The sequence below is a fragment of the Lupinus angustifolius genome, chromosome LG04 (assembly GCF_001865875.1).
Source record: "Lupinus angustifolius cultivar Tanjil chromosome LG04, LupAngTanjil_v1.0, whole genome shotgun sequence".
NCBI classification, from domain to species: domain Eukaryota; kingdom Viridiplantae; phylum Streptophyta; class Magnoliopsida; order Fabales; family Fabaceae; genus Lupinus; species Lupinus angustifolius.
Genome location: NC_032012.1, coordinates 23007702 through 23026927, shown reverse-complemented (window position 1 = coordinate 23026927; position 19226 = coordinate 23007702). Strand labels below are relative to the sequence as shown.

Sequence of the window (19226 nt, the reverse complement as noted above, 5' to 3'; positions counted from 1 at the left end):
AGATACAATCAATTTCAAAAGCATGTATCCTAGTGTAGTCCATGCCTATGGAGCATAACATTTGTTTTGCATCATAGGTTCGAGAAGGGAGCATATTATCTTTCGGAAACATATCCTTCAGAAGTGCAAGCAAGTCAGTAAAACTCTTATCAGTCCATCAATTAACAGATTTCAACTTATACAATATTGAGACCGCTGTCAATCTTGTGAATTTAGTACAACCATCATATAATGATTTATCAACATCACTTATCAACCGCTGAAACATCTCAAGACAATCCTGAAGATCCTCTTCGACAACGTTTTCCATTTCTTCGAAACGATCGTCTTCATATGCATTTGTATAGTTATCTTTCATATGTATTTTATCATCACAATTCATAATGTCTCTCGTCTCACCATGTCTTCTCCAACATGTGTAACTTTGATCAATACCATGACACACTAAATGAACTTTTAACTCAGTTGGAGTAATTCGGTATGAGTAACAACATCTTAAGTAATGACATACAATTCTATTAGGGTTTTCAACATTCTCAATTGCAAACCTAACAAATGATTTCACTCATTCTTCATACTCATTCGTCAATCGATTGCCACTCATCCATTTTCAGTCCATCTTCTATTAAGAAAAAAAAGTATAATGAGCATAAATTCCTAAAGCTTGGAGTTAAGCTCACCAAGCAGAGCAAATACATTATTATGTAATTAAAAATGAGGAAACCCTAACTCATAATGTAAGCTAAATTAGTCGGAACTCGGAAACCCCAACTTAAAAATGAGGGACCCTAACTCATTATTACGATATCTGGCGTACTGTGTAGCAGTATGACGAAGTTGCACCTCATGTTCACGATATGGAAGAAATCATAATGGTCAATAATAACTTTTGGACGTTGGTAGGGTGATTGTTCAAATTTAATTTAGAATAAGATTGGTGCAATGTCCTTGGACCTAAAAAGAAAGAGAATGAAACAACCTCCACTACATGTGGTGAGTAAGATAATTAGGGTTTAGTATAGACAATGATGTTAGTTGTGTGAGTTTGAATATTTTGAGTGGTGATTGAGTGACTTGATAGTGTCGGCTTTAGTGGTTGGGAGAAATGACACACTTGCAAGAGGGGTGATCGATGGGGAAGGTAGATTTTAGAAAGTGATGAATGAATGATATAATTATTTTCTTAAATATATCATATTAATAAAAAAAATGATAATATATCAAAACAATGAAGTGCATAAAGTACCTTTGTACAATTTATCTATTTGTGCAGTATATAACACACCCTTGAAGATATGTTGCCAATTAGCATTAAAATTTATAAAATGACAAGCTCATCTTATAGAGGTCATAAGCTATATAAAAAACTTATCAAAATATAAATTTATAACTTCATAGGTCATCAAAATAAGTTATTTTATTAAACACAAATATATAACTTATTTTTTTAGAATTTAATATTATGTATTGACAATATAAGAGTTTTATATAAAATTAATAAATTATTCATTACTCATATATTATTTATCATTGACTATTGCATAACAGTAATACACATAAAAGATGAATGATATATTGATTATGTAAAAAATATTTCCATTAACCATGCATAAATTTCAAACTAATATTTATCAAATATGCATTTTTTAAAGTACACTTAAGTGTGTTAAGAAATAGACTAATTGATAGCATTCTATTCCACGTCCCCATAAATGGTACAAAGGCAGGCCCATCGAAACATTCATGGGCTGGCCTAGTCACAGCAAGTTAGCAATAGATCAGTGAAAAAGGAAACCCTAAAAGCAACCCTTGTTTATATTGTATTATTGTGTGCACTTCAGAGTTTGTGGTTGTGGCGGTGCGGTAGAGAAGAGAAACTTCGAAGATGTCTCGTGCAGCAGGAGCAGCGAAGGGGAAGAAGAAGGGTGCAACATTCGTCATAGAATGCGCCAAACCTGTGGAAGATAAGATTATGGACATTGCTTCTCTCGAGAAGTTCCTTCAGGAGAGGATTAAGGTTGGTGGCAAAGCTGGTGCACTCGGTGATTCCGTTACCGTTACTCGTGAAAAGACTAAGATCACCGTCACCTCCGATTCCAACTTCTCTAAACGGTACCGTTTTTTAATCCTCAAACTATGTCTATTTTTTCTGCTTCTTATTTATCTTCTTCCACGCCTTATTGATTTTTAGATTTTCACGGGTTTCTACTTAATCATTTGACGTACTTATAAGTTATTAATATGTTGTGAAATGTTTCCTTGATTTCGTTATAAAAACTGTCTTATTTTTTATAACATGAATATGAGTGCTAGTTACCTGAATTTATTTGTTAACGTTTAATTGATGACTTATTTGAATCAATCGTAATGTCCTATTTCAAATTGGAGATAAAATAGACAATATTGTGATTCAGAAGCAGTATCTGAACTGAAGGATTCTCACTGTTTTTTCTGAAAGCTGTGTTGATAGTTTAACTGTGTTTAGTTTGATTTATTTCTTAAAACTCATGTTCTCTATTAACCTTAAATTTGCTCCATATACTATTTTTTTAGGTGTATTGATATGATTTATAGGATGTTGTTGTGTTGTTTGATCTATGTTGGTTCCATCTAGTGTAAAAAGGCTTGTTATTTAGTTTAATTTTCCGTGTGTGCACAAATATTTTGATTTTCTCTATTTGTTTACCTTTTTATTGTATCCATAACCTTTCTTAGGTACCTTAAGTACTTGACCAAAAAGTACTTGAAGAAGCACAATGTTAGGGATTGGCTTCGGGTGATTGCCTCCAACAAAGACAGGAATGTCTATGAGTTGAGGTACTTCAACATTGCAGAGAATGAGGCTGAAGAGGAAGACTAAATATTTGATTCTATGTTATGAGGAACACTATCCACTAGTCATATTTTTGTGGAGTCTCATTTATCTTTTTTTTATGAACTTGTTACTGATTTTGATATTCCTATGTTTTGTTTCAGAACCAATTTTTACCCTATGAAGGTTTTTAATGGTTATTGTAGCTCTAATCATAGAAAATCAGATTCTCTTGATTCAACTTATATGTTGTTGCGGATCTCCATTTACTATTGCAATTGGAGATATGTTCCTCAGCTATTTCCCATCCCAATGGTGCTTAAAATTGATGTTTATGTGGATGGTGATCACACTGTGATTATCATTCAAATTACATTGTCATCCTCAATGAAATCACATAAACTGCATCTCCTTTTTACACAAAAACCACTTATATTTTGTATACATGTATTACCTTAACTATCCTATAAGGTAGATAAATGTAATCTTGTAACTGAGTGTAATCCGGGGTAATTTACTCTTAATAAATTAATTATACATTAGTCATTATAAATTGATTATTTGTAAATTTGTATATAGAAAAGGTCAATTCATAATCAATTCTATATACAAAAATTTATAAACGATCAGTTTATTCTTATTAAGGTATAATAATTTGATTAAGAGTATGTTATACTAATATTCCCTAGGGCTGAACTTAATACATCATCATCCCGTTTTGTATGAAAGTGTAAATGAAAAAATGATGAGGGATTTATATAATTTTATTAGTAAAATTTAGCCTATTATGAAATCCACTTGAAGACGTTATTTTTTTCTCTGCTGAAAAATGTAGTGCTGGAGACAGATTTCTCAACTAGAGATGTTAATTGCAAGATGTTTTGGGGAATGGGAATCAATAGTTCTGGTTTATTTAGCAGAGAAATATGTAGGTTATAATGGGTGTTTAGGAAGAGGACTATGGGTTGTGGAGATTTTGAGGGGATTAAAGATGAACTGATCAACTTATATTTGTGCATAAATAAATGAGTATAACTTAGTCAAATTCACTTCAATTTGCTAAGTTTATGAGATGGTTCTGTTATATATATATATATATATATCCACATAACTAAAAAAATCATATATAAATTATGAGAATAAAAAACTAGTGTAATACAAATATACATTTATAATTAAGATCAGGGGTGAATAGGACATGACCTGATCATATTCGTATATTCATCATTATGTTTGTGTGTATCTCTATTTAAATGTGTACCAAAGTAGTGACACATGTTTAGTCGAGAATATTATTGATTCTATAATTTTTTCATGATATATACATGATTAACAATAAATATATATATATATATATATATATATATATATATATCATTTTATATGTATTTTATATGTGAAATCATATGTTCATAATAATAAGTTATGATTTTTTTATCTAACATATGTATGCATTATATTTTATTGGGTCTAGAGTAGGGTCATGGCTCAAAGATTGACCCAATTGTCATTTAAATTTAGGTTATCTTCGAGTATGGGATTGGGTCAGAGTTTAAAAATGACCCCATCAACATTTAGGGTTGAGTAAGGTCCATGATCACCTAAAAGAGGTTATGTGTACTTATCTTGTAATATTGACAATTCAAATAAGATCAAATCATATATATTAATTGTTGAGTCAGTGATGATTAAAAATGAATGATGAATGATAGATTGATACTGTCCAAAATTTCCATATTGTCAGTACATATATTTTTCTCTTATTTCTTATCGTTTGTCATATTAGTTCTCATTGTGTCATTTTCTATACATATAATTGTATAAAATCTTTACTACATAAACTTAAATTGGTACCTATATTTATTATTAATATTCAGAAATTTTCTATACATGTATATTTAATCCACCAACATCTTGTGGACTCTAAATCTATGTTGGTGAGTGACATAAGTTTAAGCTTGTTGACCCACTCAATTTTTTTTGAACTAACTTAAGTTGAAAAAATAGTTTGATATTGAACTCGTATGAAAACTGGACTTGCGCAAATCCGAGTTGAGCTCAACCCAATTCAACTCGACTCATTTCTACCCGAAGTTAGAAATGAGTCGATTTTATTATTAATATTCACAAACTTTCTATACATCTATATATAATCTATGTTGGTGAGCGACATAAGTTTAAGCTTGTTAACTCACATAAAAATTTGTGAACTTTAATTAAGTTAAAAAAATAATTCAATATCGAACTTGTATTAAAATTCGACTTCCGCAAATTCTTAACGAGTTGAGCTGAGTCTAATTCAACTCGACTCATTTTTATTCCGAGGTTAGAGGTAGGGTAAAGGTTGAGTTTAAAGGGGTAAGAGTGATTTTTTTTTGTATACCATTAAATTGAGGCGGGGGTAGGGATGGAAATTTAATTTTTTATACACATTGCATTATTGCATGGTGCATGCATCCACCGGTTTTAAAATTGGTATATCAAAACCCACACTTTTAGTGATTTGATATTTTGTAAACTGAAACTAATAGCTTCCTAATTTTGTAATGATTTCCATCTTTGAAAATTTAAAGTTGGTAATTTTCTCTTACACTCCATTTCTTATTTATTTACTTTCCATTTTTCATATTTCCACAACATCTCAATAAACCTTACAGGAGGAACACGCTGCATGTGTGAATTGCGCTTTTTTTTATAATGATATGTATTGTTCATTATTCATGTATATTAATATTATTATTATTTAAGATACAACAATTAATAATAAATCGAGGGTGAAACATGTGCTTAACACACTATTTTTTTGTTGAAGCTTTCAATTTAGTTCATGAAAATTAAAATTTCAGGCAGGTTAGCATGTGACTTAAATTTTGGAGGATAATGAAGAGAAATGAAAAGCTTGAGAATCAAATCCTCCCTTTTATTTCACCCCCTCTAAAATTCAACTTGTAAACATACCCTTAAATTGAAATGTGTAATACTAACACATGATGTTATCCCCTAAAATAATATTTTTACCTTCTAGTTGTTTGGTGACAATTTAACTCTTTATATTTAAAGATAATTTAATTTATGTTTTTTTTAGTATTATTACTTAGAATTAAGTAATAATTAAAACTAAATATTTAATATGCTGTGAAAAGAGAGTAAAGTCTCTAATAATATGAGGAGATAAATTATTTTACCTGACTACTAAAATTATGATATATATCCTATTAATCATTTTCTATAGAAAGATATTTCTAAAATTAAATAAAATAATACATGTATTATATTTTTATTGACTGAAGAAAATAAATTATCTCATAGTACGAAGATATATTTTGTTCTTTATGCGGAAATGTTATTATTAGTTCCAGACAAGCTTTTTTGAGATTAGTAATTTAGTATCACTTGCTAGAACTAGAAGGTCAACATGTGGCACCTGGTGCCAGTTAATTCGATTGCATATCTTTTCGTAATGACGTTATCATATCTTTTGTATATGATCACAAGTTAGAAGGTCAACACAAGGCAAGTTAATAATGATATCATGTTGTTGTTATAAAATATATATCCATTTAAGATTTCAATTTCGTGAGCTAGAAAATGTAAAAGTAAAATATGTTTAATTCATATTTTAATTTCCTCAACAGTAACATATTTTATTGAGCGAGTCTTTAATAACTCACATATATATAAGTGAGAATAATAATTATTATTATTATTATTATGAGAAATGAAAACAATTAATATAAAGTACTAGATCTTGTTTAAACATTTAATATTAAAAAAGGTTATTGGTGGTCATTAAGAAACTTTTAATTCTATTCATCTATATATGATTGTAAGATTAAAGATTATCGATCTCACAATTTTTATATAAAAATTGTTTTCATTTAAGTCACTATATATATAAATTTTAAATTTATATTACTTCAATATTTAAAAATAACAAAACGCACAATTTTAATATGAAATTTGTTAAAATAATAACTCAAGAAGGAAAATAATTAAAATGTGAATCCACAATTGAATAGAAAAAAAACAAGTCAAATGAATAATAATATAGTAGAGAAGCTTCAAGTTTTTGTTTTGCCCCCACAACTAATAATTTCCATTAATACCAAACGATTTCACACAAGGAAGGGGATAAATTAAAAACTGTGGAACCATGCAGTGAGAGAGAGCCACTCATATCACGCTCCATTTCCTTTGGAGTAATTTTCCCAGCGATCCGCTCCGGCGAAATTTCCCTTCGCCGGTTAGGTTTCCGGTACATATCTACACCTCAATTCCACCATTTTTTATTTTCAATTTGTTGTAATAATTATTTCTCAAATGAAAATGCATAGCATTTGTGATCAACATTGGAATTTATTCATAAAAAAAATCGGGATTAGTTCTTGTGAATCTGATACTCTAGCTTAGTTTTATTTTTGTAATCAATTTTCAGTTTGTCTTTCTAATAATTGATTTATTTTTATCAGGTTGTATGAATGTTTGTTTTTCTTGCGTGAGATTACATTATTGAACTTCAATTTGGAGTTTTGGATTAATTGAGACAGTGTTAGCCTGAAACTGAAAGAATGGTTGGGTTTTCCAGTATACTGGAAAATGAGAATTGTGAAAGCTACTTAATTTTTAGAGGAGAAACTGCTCTTGGGCGAAACTTTAGAGCATTTTTGTATTTTGTTGGCCTTGCTTATTGTTTCATCGGTTTATCGGCTATAACGGTTCGATTCTTCAAATCTATGGAAAATGTGGTGAAGCAATCAAGGGAGATAGTGGAGTTTGATCCTGTTACTCAAACTGAAATTATTAGACACGAAAAGGTTTGGAATTACACAATTGCAGATATTAGTTTGTTGGCCTTCGGAACTAGCTTTCCTCAGATATCATTAGCAATCATTGATGCTATACAAAATATGGGAAACCTCTATGCTGGAGGTTTGTGTTTCTAAGCTTCCTTTCTTGTGATGGAATTTTATGGTCAAGTTTGATTTGTTTCATGACTTTCTTAGTCACAGATTAGTGTTGGTGGGTTTGAAATTTTGGAAATTTATGTGATTAGTTAGTGATGTTTGCTACTGTTTGTTCTCTTCCTTTCAATTTTGACACCTCCCTTTTACTGCTATTTTTTTTTATTTTTTGATCAGTTTAAGTAGGTTACATATAGAATAATGCTAGGAACAAAGTAGACTGTTACCTTATATTTGAAGTATTCTCTTTGCCCTGTAGTTCTCTCGAATTGCTATGCAAGCGTTAATAGACCAAGTGATTGATTTACCATTATTTTACATGTTCGCTCATGGCTATTAACTTGTTATAATCTCTCTAAATACTTTCTGACTTCACCTCTGATTATTATTATTCTGCACCAGCAGTACCTGAGAGAGATTTTTGATTGGTTATTGCTAAAAGGCTTTAACTGTCTAAAATTATTGAATCCTGTTTCCATAAATGTTTAAATTCATTTATGCACTTTACATTAGATTATATTTTAGCTTATATTGGAAAGCCCAGCACACCATGTATCTAGTGGAATATCCAAATGAGATATCAAAAGGGACAAAGGTGTAGAAAGGAAGATTTTATTTATTGAAAACTGCAAGTGCAATGGAAAAAGCGAGATGTTCTGTTAACAATATGATTTGCCTGTATGGAAATATTGCCCCAAGCTTACTTGTCGCTAGAAACAGATATAGGCATGTTGTCTTCACTTATATAATAATGCATTAGTGCTAAAGAAAGTTGAGCTTATCACTAATTTTTTCCGCCTGCTTTTCTTTATTTGATTTCTATCTCTTGTCTTCACTTATGTGCTTGCAGTGACTTTCTTCCTTCTTGGTTGATATATGTTGCTGCAGCATCAACATTTATTTAATTCTGATATTCAACCTTCTAGATTTCTTGAGAGGCTTTGGACTGTTAAGCAATAAACACATTTATGACTATCTATAACTATCTGAATATTCAGGTTTGGGACCTGGAACACTTGTTGGTTCTGCAGCATTTGACCTTTTCCCCATCCATGCTGTTTGCGTAGTAGTTCCAAAAGCAGGAGAGCTGAAAAAGATTGCTGATTTAGGAGTATGGTTGGTGGAGTTGTTTTGGTCATTTTGGGCATACATTTGGCTATACATAATCTTGGAGGTAATATTACAACATTGTTCTATTTAAAATATCTTATATTTATAACACTTTCCTTCTTTCTTTTGTCTTATTAAGTCATTTCTGGGTGGCTAAGAAATCTAATCTGAACCTTCATTCTTCGCAAGAAGCTTGCTCTCTTCAGAAACTATCTTTAACCTACGAAAAGTTAGTGAAAGATAGAGGGATAAAACTTCTGAGACTGCCTCTAACTTTTAAGAACAGGAGATGTGATTCTTATGTTTGCTTGCCCAACTTTCGACAAGTACATTTGCATTTCCTCAGTTGGCACTGAATATCCTACACTAGGTTGTGTCTGAATGAGGAAGTCAAGACAATCACAATTCATACTAAGAGTTTGATATGTTTAAAAACATGTAAATGTATTTCAAAGTCAATTTATAGTAGATGAGCTTGTTTAAACGTATCACCACTTTGCTTGTTAAATTCTGTCTATTATCCCTTTCCTGTGGAATACTCATAATTATCAAGTATCTGGATGTAGGTATGGACTCCAAATGTGGTAACTCTGTGGGAAGCCTTGTTGACAGTACTGATGTATGGGTTGCTATTGACCCATGCTTATGCTCAAGACAAATGTTGGCCCTATATTTCTCTACCCATGTATGTGCTTTAGTTTGTTTCTTCTTATTAGAGTTCACTAAAAAGATTAAGTTTCATGATTCTCTTGAATCTTTCAGTTATAATTAAAGAATTTATTCTATCTTGATCATTTTTGTCTGAAGTCTCATTCATATTTGAAGTGCAAGAGATGAGAGGCCAGAGGATTGGGTGCCAGAAGAGACTCCTAATTTTATACAAGAAACCCATGAGAAGGTGCATTTCTCTGAGACAAATCATGTTAATGAAGATAATGGGGACACTGTTGATATTTTTTCCATTCATTCAGAATACCCCACAGGTAGTTCCCCCTCCTTAACGTAGTCAAATTTGGATTTTATAAGCACAAATTTTACATTGTGTTGTTCTTCTAAATGCTTTTCTTAGCATTAGAAACATTCTGAAACTAAAATGCCAGAACATCTTGGGTATTTCATAATTTACAGATTCAATGTATGTAAGAGTACCTCAAAGAGATGATGTTTCTGAAGTTTCTCACAAAGCTGAGGAAACAACGCTGGAGGATACTGATTTGCTTACAATTTGGAGACAGCAATTTGTGGATGCATTGAGGGTATTTCCTTTTCTTTTTGTTGGAAATGCGTCTTTTAACAGTAAATGGCTGATATCTTATATTAGGAATAACAAACCAAGCCTCACCCTATTAACTGGGGATCTACTACGTGAATCAATTGATGCTGTTGGGCTCACAAAATCCAAAATTTTGATAAAACAATTTAGAGCAAGGTCTTAGTCTGGCAAACATTGTTAGTATAATTTTTTGTTGAATGAATTATATGATTATTTACTGCCAATTAATACACTTTTTTAACCACAACATTATTGAAAATCTATTGAAAATTATTGCAAGTTTCAGAAGCACATTGAAAACAAATAAGCAGGAGAAAAGGTGATGAATAGCCTCATGGATTTTACAGGAATACTGCAATTTGAATGCCATGCCTGCCCCCTCTGTTCCTGTCTTGATCTCACTTTTTGTTGTCTTCTTTCATCCAGTAATTCCTGTAATTATGGATCCACTTCTCTCCTCCTTTTGTTTTTTTCAAGTTTAATATCATTTTCTCTCTATTTAATCCTCCGTTTCTTTTGTCTCTCACTTTCACAAAGGATTGCCAGGTCTCTGCTTACTCCTACTTAAATTTCAGATATGCCAAACTTCCTTAGAAAGTCAGCTTAGTGTGTCCAATTTTCCATGTTTACCACGTTGGTTTGTTATCCCACACTTATAAATTACAAAATGAAATATTGTAAAATGGAAACTCATTTATTGAAGCTAAATTTCTTATGCCAAATCCCTCGTTACTTTTTGTAGTCATAAAGTAGAAACATTTATTTAAATCTAGCTCTTATTGGAGTAATTCAGTGTTAAAAAATTCCAAAGTTTGTGGAGCCAGATATGGACAATATAGTGCCTTTTACTAACCTTAGTCCTTTAATAGTTAGGCATGTTTTTGTAAAGAGATACATTAGTTTGAGGGTGAGTCTCGGTGCAACGGTATGCTTGCTTGCCTTGTGACCTGGAGGTCATAGATTTAAATCCTGGAAATAGCCTATTTGCTTGCGAGGGGAAGACTGCTACATCTACCTTCCCTAGTTGCCACTAGGTGAGAGCCTCGTACATTGGACCACCCTTTTTTATACATTAGTTTGATTTTATGACTTATGCGCAGTATTTTCCTAATAATACTCATGTTAAATTCAAATATTATATTGTCAATTTTTTATAAACAGTCTGTAATTTCTTTAACAGTTGGAGAGCCCAGAATCAAAAAAATTGAGCAACTTCTATCTCCGCATGGCTAGAATTTTCTGGCAATTGCTGCTTTTACCATGGAGATTTATATTTGCTTTTATTCCTCCATGCCATATTGCTCATGGATGGATCTCTTTCATTTGCTCTCTTGTTTTCATCAGTGGGATAGCTTACATTGTAACCAAAATCACAGATCTTATAAGTTGTGTCACAGGTTTTCTTCTCACTCATAATGATGTCCAGTCCACTTCACAATTCATTATAGATCCAAAGTTGCCTCTACGTACGACTCTGTCAGTTCTGCGTCTTCTGATTTCTTCTCCTTTTTTCCTCTGACAGGAATAAATGCTTATGTCATAGCCTTTACAGCACTAGCCAGTGGAACCTCATGGCCCGATTTAGTGGCGAGCAAGATTGCTGCTGAACGTCAATTAACTGCAGACTCTGCAATTGCAAACATCACTTGCAGGTATTCATCTCAATATGCATCTCATTCTAGCTTTTGCACATGGTCACTTGTTATCATTACATCATGGTTTTCATTAAAGATTTTATTAAAGAGTGATAATAGTATTAGGTAATATTCCTGTAATGCATTTGATCTTTGGTATTTTATTAGTTTATCCTGAGCTTCTGAAAGGAAATTTTACTCACAAGTGGTTTAACTCCTTGCTGTCTTGATTACCTGTTTCTAGTGTCTCATCTGACTTAAGATAAAACTTGGCTGTCATCATCAAAGTCTGTAGTCCTATATGTAATTATAACGGGGCTGGCTTCTGGAAGTTCATTGTATGTCAGCAAACTGTGTATATTTATGCAATAAAATAATGTCATCAAAATGAGGATTGAAATGTTAATTGCACAGAAAAATGTCCTTTGATTCTTGAAAATTATGAACATAGGTGAAGTAAACTTACTTGGAAATCCTCAAGGACTTCTTGAACCTGAATTTTGTCATTAACATTTAAAGTATAGTGATCGGTGAGTACATTTTTGGATGGCAGAGTAAAGAGAACTCGTATGCCATATGGATTTCAATATGATCACATAGAAATGTCATATACGTTTTCTATGTTCATTATGATTTCTATTTGTCATTTCTTCTTGGAAATCATCATGTCAAAATTAGGAATTAAGAAAAAACATTTTTATGACAAACAGAAATTGTTCAATATGTAGTACATGGATACCCAGTAATTCAGAGACCTTAGATCATAAATTGTGAGATGTTTTTGCTCTTTCATTTGCTTTCCACTCACGTTCTGTATTTATGAAGCACTGATGAAACTTTAGGTTATCTTAGTGGCTTGTCAAACTAATCATTGCTGTTTTTATGATTGAGCTTAATAGAGTTACTTGAACTCAAATTAACTCTCGTATTTATTCTTTTGGCAGTAATTCAGTAAACATATATGTTGGCATTGGAGTTCCATGGCTTATTGATACTTTATACAACTTCATAGCATACAGAGAACCTCTCCGGATTCAAAATGCAGCCGGACTAAGCTTTTCGTTGCTTGTTTTCTTCTGTACATCTGCTGGGTGTATCATAGTTCTGGTTTTGAGGCGTCTAATTTTTGGTGCAGAGCTAGGAGGGCCAAAGCTCTGGGCGTGGGTTACCTGTATCTACTTCATGTTGCTGTGGGTCATTTTTGTTGTACTATCTTCACTCAAAGTTTCCGGAATCATTTAGAATTTGGGTAACACACAATAGAGGTTCTTAATATTTTAAGAACCCTGCACGGTTCTTTATTCTTACAACACCTCAGTTCTTCGCAGATCTTGAGGCATCAGTTCTTAGAAATTGTGGAATTGGATTAGAGAAAAATGTGTAAAATAATAGGTTGTGAGATCCTTTAAAAAAACATCAGGAAAATATTAGTTGAGTTACTTAATTTATAGGAAGGTATACAAAATGTTAAAAATTGTGTGGAAATAATTTAAATTGTTGTATTATGATTCATGATTATGGATGCATTTAGAAATATCCTTTTGTTATATTATGATTTCTGGTGCTGCCGAGGATCTTCTCATTAATGGAGAGACAAATATTTCAACTTTCTTGCATTTTTAATGACAAATATGTTATTTTATTATACTTAAAGGATAAAGATGTGTCATTATATGTTAAGATTTTTTTTTTTCAAGAACTTTCTCTGGATCCATAGTCTCCCTAGTCGTCCTTAGTATGTAATACTTCTATGCATCTACTTCTATTTATGTTTTTCTCTATCTTTCTATGCATCACATGCACATCATGTATTAAGGTTGGAAATTTTCCTTTTTATGATTTCAACTCAAATGATATTGTAAGAATTGAACCGTCTGAGCTTTTTTTGAAGAAGAGCATTACATAAAATAGTTTTATGGCTGGTTTTAGGCAACGGAGTGATAACACGTGAGAGTGTAGGTGAAGAATTAAGTCCAAGATCAATTAAGAAGGTAATATCACCAGCCTCAACATCCCCTCTTGAAGCCAAACCCTTAAACTGATCCAAAGTCTCTTCCTTATATCCATTTTTTTGAACCCTATCCCTAAACCCTCCGTAATTTGTCGGCATATCCTCCAATTTAGACGCCAAATCATCATTGGTATAAAGTACTTCCTCTCACAGTTTTTCTTGTACTTGCTTATAAAATGTCAGGACCGACATCAAATGCAATAGCGGTTATAATATTGTTATTAATCAACTAACTAGAATTATTTTTTTATGAAATTTTAAATTATTAGTTATATACTAAACAATTTTTGATTTTTTTAACCAAAATTTGAAAACTATTGTTTTAACGTAAATGATTATTTTTTTTTACCATTTTTAATTTTCTATTTAACTTTTTTTTAATAAAGCATATGTTATAGTTGGTGTATATTTTAATAAGTTGAAAAAAAAATATTTTATCTAAGTATCAACAAACAAGAATATTAGCTCGTGCATTGCACTAGTTAAAACACAAGTATTATATATCCATTAGTCATTACACTTGGAAAAATTCTCTATATAGTTTATATATCTCATCCTTTACATGTGTTTACATAATCACATAATATTTATACATGAAAACGGCAATGTTCAAGATAAATATATTTTTATCAGGCCTAAAATCAGCATTCAGTACTATCACACTTGAACTCCTTCATCAATTTGTTTACTTTCAAAGTAAAAATGTTTGAAAAAAGAAATCATCCAAGTCCATGAAAAACTCTGTTTTTCCAACCCCCAAACAGTGTTGCCTCTCCAGAAGATTTTTCGTGCAAATAATGTATAGACATTAAGACATTGAGTAAAAGTATAAAACAGTTCCCTAGTTTATTTGTCCAAGTCATTGAGTGAAAGTAGCACTAAATCTTTTTGGAAATCATTTGATCAAAAAAGTTCAAATTCAATAGAGGTTCCTTAGCCTCAACTTTAGCCTACTTTCCCCATAAAGTCTACCATCTCTCTTAAAAAGTTAAAATATAGTTTATATGAAGTATTTGGACAACTGAATTTTAAGCCTCTTTATAACGTGATTCATCATTTTGGATTACACTACAAGTCTTGCTTTTTCAAACATTAATTAATTCTTGTATTACACTCCAATGAAACTCTTCCTCATCCATAAGATAGTTGTATAATTTTTTCATTTATGATATGTATAACATACCGAAATCACCATAGTATGCACCAGATATCAGATTTGTCATAAAGAATGTCTCGTATCGAACGTATATCCATACTCGTACCGCATACCGGTTAACTATATGTTAGGTACTTGAGTTACATTACCAAAGGTGTTCAATTTCAGAAACTGCTTATACAATCCTCAGAACAGTATCCTTTGATCCAATTTCAAAGTACAAGTAAAATAACATTAAAAAAGTGAATGTGATTATAGTCCACATACATAAACATTCAAGCCCAGCATGGTACATAGCTTCACCCGAAAAACTTGCTAAATGGTTATTAGTTGGTATTTTCAACCAACATGGGATTTGATACTTAATACTTACATAATGCACAAGCAATATCAATCATGAAATGAAGTTACTGTAGTAAGATGAAATGGTAATTTTTCCCTCTCTTTTTTCTCTTTAAGCGTATAGTTATTAGAGATTACAATTTAAAATTGTTATGTTACAAATTTGGAACATTACTTAGGAAAAAAGACACAGAAGGAAAAACAATATATTACCTCACGAAGTGTCAGAAACTCAGAATTGCTTGAGAAACTGTGTTAAGAGAAGCAAGGTGAGTAACCCATGTTGGAGAAGGGGAGCACGTGCAAAAGGGCATGTGAGAAAACCAAGCCAAAAGATTTGCACGTGCCCTGCTTCTCCAACAAGAGTTTTTCACCCGGTGAAGAAAAATGTGCACAAACCTTTGAGAATGACGAGGAAGATAGTGGAATTGTGTTGAGGTAGACAGAGCAAAAAGGTTATGTATTTATAGGTCTCAACTTTAGAGACATAGAGTGAGAATGTGACATAGGCAAAGAAGAAAGATTTATCTAAGTAATAAGTATCTGAACATTGAATCCTCTGTCCCAAAAAAATTATATCTCTATGTCTGTATCTAATAGAACTACACCGAATAATATAAAATATAGTTTATATTTTTAAACTTTTTTCATTTAAATGACACATTTTAATCGGTTTGGGACACAAATGAAATGAGAGATGTTCATTTGTAAGTAACTTGGCAGAAGGCAATGAGTGAAGTGAAGTGTAACAATGCTTATGCAATGCCATCATGGCAGAGTACTATACACAGAAATTCAAACATGGGGATATCCAAGGTAACCCAATTTGAGTCTTGTCTACCTTAAATTCATAAATATCAATTGAAAAAGTTACCAACTCTCTTTGTTCATTTGAGGTTTATTGCAGCAAAAGAGGGTAGAACTAGTGCTATCATGAAGTCCTTTGTCCTATACCCCTTACTGTACTAAAACCATACTCTGTTCATTTGGTATTATTTTTGTTATGTATTTTTTAAATGCACATATATGCATGAAAACAATAATGAAGAGAAGGGGATAAAAAAAACTATACATAATATATAAAAAATGATTAAGGTTCAAAAGTAGATGTTCAACTAGTATTAATCTTGAGTTTTATTATCTGAACAACAGATTTCATCAAATTTATCACATTTATGTCTAGAATGAGGTAATTGGCTAAGCTGCTTTGGCAAAATAATTGAGGGCTTATGGAGAGATTTTTCAGAAAACAGACTCTAATTTATAAGCTCTGTTTAATAAGTTAATTGGAGTAATTTAAAACTTATAAAGTGAAGGACTTATATGCTATTTTATATCATTTTATACTAATGCACAGTTTGACTTAACTAAATATACTAAAGACTTTCAAATTCAACCAGAACTAATTATTCATTAACCATTAACTTTTGAGTGGAATATCTATGTATGGTAAAAATTTATATATAGTAAATATATCATCATTATTTATTTGCATTACTTATAATGAATGATACAATGACAATGTATATTACTCATATAATGTTTGTATATATATTTTTATCTCTTCACTTTTTAACCCCTGAATTTTCAACCTTACAAACATATCCTTCTGATGTGAAATTATTATATTCTCTCACTTAATTTCTAATATAACCTCACTCTCAAATTTCAATGGAAAAAACCACAATTTCATATTTGATGCAAAAGTCATTGAAAAAAAATCATTATTGCTTTTTCATTAACAAGGAATAGGATGGTGCAAAGGGGGAGAAGAATAATGTAAGAGTGCACGTAGGCTTTGCGTGTTGGGTGCAAAAATTTGAGTATGGCATGTGTATGTGTCTTTCATAGTTTTATAGAAAAGTTGGGAGGTTGCATAGGTTGATATGATTCCCTATATATAATAGGTCCTTCCTTATATTTTTCTCCCCAAAGCTTTTGCAGAGGGTAGAGTACAAGAATTTCAACTTGTAACTTAAATACCTAAACACTGCCATTCAAGAACTGTTTTTTCTTAATAAAGTTCGATGTGAAATATGAGTAAGACTCCTCTCAAGTAATTTTCCTTTGTATTTTAAGGGTAAAAATATAATATCATTTTAAATAAAAAGGATATGAATGTCAATATATTACTTTTTCTTTACTTTTACATAGCACTTCTCTCTCCATCAATGTCTCACTCGTAAAATATGAGCAACTCATCTAGACCTCATGTAAACGTGTCGGTCTTAATAAAAAATCCTCAAAAGTGATTTTTGTTGTTAAAATGAGTAGGTTGCTTTTAATTTGTTGATTTATTTTTTCTATGAATACTTTTGATTTATTTTGAAGTACATTAGCTTACTAAAATTTAAAACTTAGTGGTGAATATATATATATAAGGAGAGATCCATTTATACTTAAGTTAAGTTATACTAGTTAAACTTAATCTTATTCGTTAATTTTCTTAAATCCAATAGATCAAATAGGTGAAGCTTAAAAGTCATCTAAGATTCTTGTTTTTCTATTTCATCACCTATTTTACTCACTCATTTAGTCTATTGGATTTAAGAAAATTAATGAATGAGATTGAGTGTAACTTAACTTGAGTGTAAATGGATCTCTCCTCTATATTAGGGGTGAACATATGACAGGTTGGAACGGGTTAAACATGTCTCTCACTCGTCCTTAATTAGGATGGAACACGTGAGAGACAAGTCAAAAATAAGACGGGCCAAGAGATGGACATGTTTGGGTTGGAAAAGGAGAAAATGACAAACGTAGATTTTTTTTTCTCAAATCTTTAAGCATGCACAATCAAAATTTCACAATCTAAATATAAACTCAACTAAAACTACATTTACATATATCAGTATATAAACTATAAACCGTAAATTGCATCATTCAAACTAAAAACTATCACAATCATGTGACTAAAAATTATAGAAGACATTGAAAATTTTAGAACAATTTAAACTCTCAAGTGTCAACATAAGTTAAAGTGTTCTTGTAAATGATAAAAAACACATGAGAATTGAAATGATAACAACATACCAATACTCAAAAATTCATACAAAAATGAATAAAATAACTAGTTATTAACTGAAAAATCAAACTTAAATTGGAGTTCACATAATTACAAAAAACTAAAAATTAACTGATTTTCTATCAATCAAGATTCATGGTTGCATATTCATCTTTAATTCCTTATGACTAGAAAGTCTTTGCCACCACCTCTTAAAGAAGAATAGTCAAAATTACATAATGCCTATTGTAATTGATTTAACCAAATAATAAACAATAAAAAAGGTAAGATCATATGATAAATAGTATGAATACGTTGTGTGAGCTTGTATGTATTTGAGTTATGTGGCTGAAATAATGAGTATTGATAAATACTTATTTAACTATTCTTGTTATATAACTACAAGAGACGGATAAAGTAACCTAGATATAGACCTGAATCCGCCCTTTTTTGACGACGGATCAGTCCTTTTTTATTTATTTGGACAGTTCAGACCCGTCCCTAAGTCATCAGGTTGAGATAAGTCTACGGGTTAGGCCGGGCCTTGCTCACCCCTACTATATATATATATATATATCCATTTGTTGAAGAGAAAGTTTAATGTAAGCTTAGGATAAGATGTAAAGTAAGATAAGAACAAAATATGAGATGAATAAGATACACTCTTACCTTATACAATAAGTCAATAATGTATATCAGATAACAATAATAACTTTTGATGCTATAGTAATTGCAATGATATTCAGTTGCTAAGAAAATTTTCACTAATACTACATACATATACATGAATACGATAGGCTAACAATATAACACTACTTTATATTATTCAGCAAACATAAATTGTAGCTACTTGAAAGTCAATGGCTAACCACATAGCCATAAATGATCAATGTATTCCACCTCCTCCGCAATAGGTCTTAGAC

The 19226-nt window shown here is 31.2% G+C and overlaps 2 protein-coding genes across 2 annotated transcripts; both read left to right on the top strand.

Moving 5' to 3' along the window:
* Positions 1820 to 3053, top strand: LOC109346302 (60S ribosomal protein L22-3). The gene is made up of 2 exons (XM_019585789.1): positions 1820 to 2112; positions 2716 to 3053. Exons 1-2 carry the CDS (start codon positions 1886 to 1888, stop codon positions 2858 to 2860), a joined length of 372 nt encoding a protein of 123 aa, XP_019441334.1. The 5' UTR covers positions 1820 to 1885; the 3' UTR covers positions 2861 to 3053.
* Positions 6932 to 13248, top strand: LOC109346301 (magnesium/proton exchanger). Its single transcript, XM_019585788.1, has 10 exons — positions 6932 to 7067; positions 7282 to 7741; positions 8772 to 8947; positions 9450 to 9568; positions 9709 to 9866; positions 10012 to 10139; positions 11337 to 11553; positions 11679 to 11808; positions 12735 to 13093; positions 13150 to 13248. The coding sequence occupies exons 2-9, from the start codon at positions 7381 to 7383 to the stop codon at positions 13030 to 13032; spliced, it is 1587 nt and encodes a 528-aa protein (XP_019441333.1). The 5' UTR covers positions 6932 to 7067; positions 7282 to 7380; the 3' UTR covers positions 13033 to 13093; positions 13150 to 13248.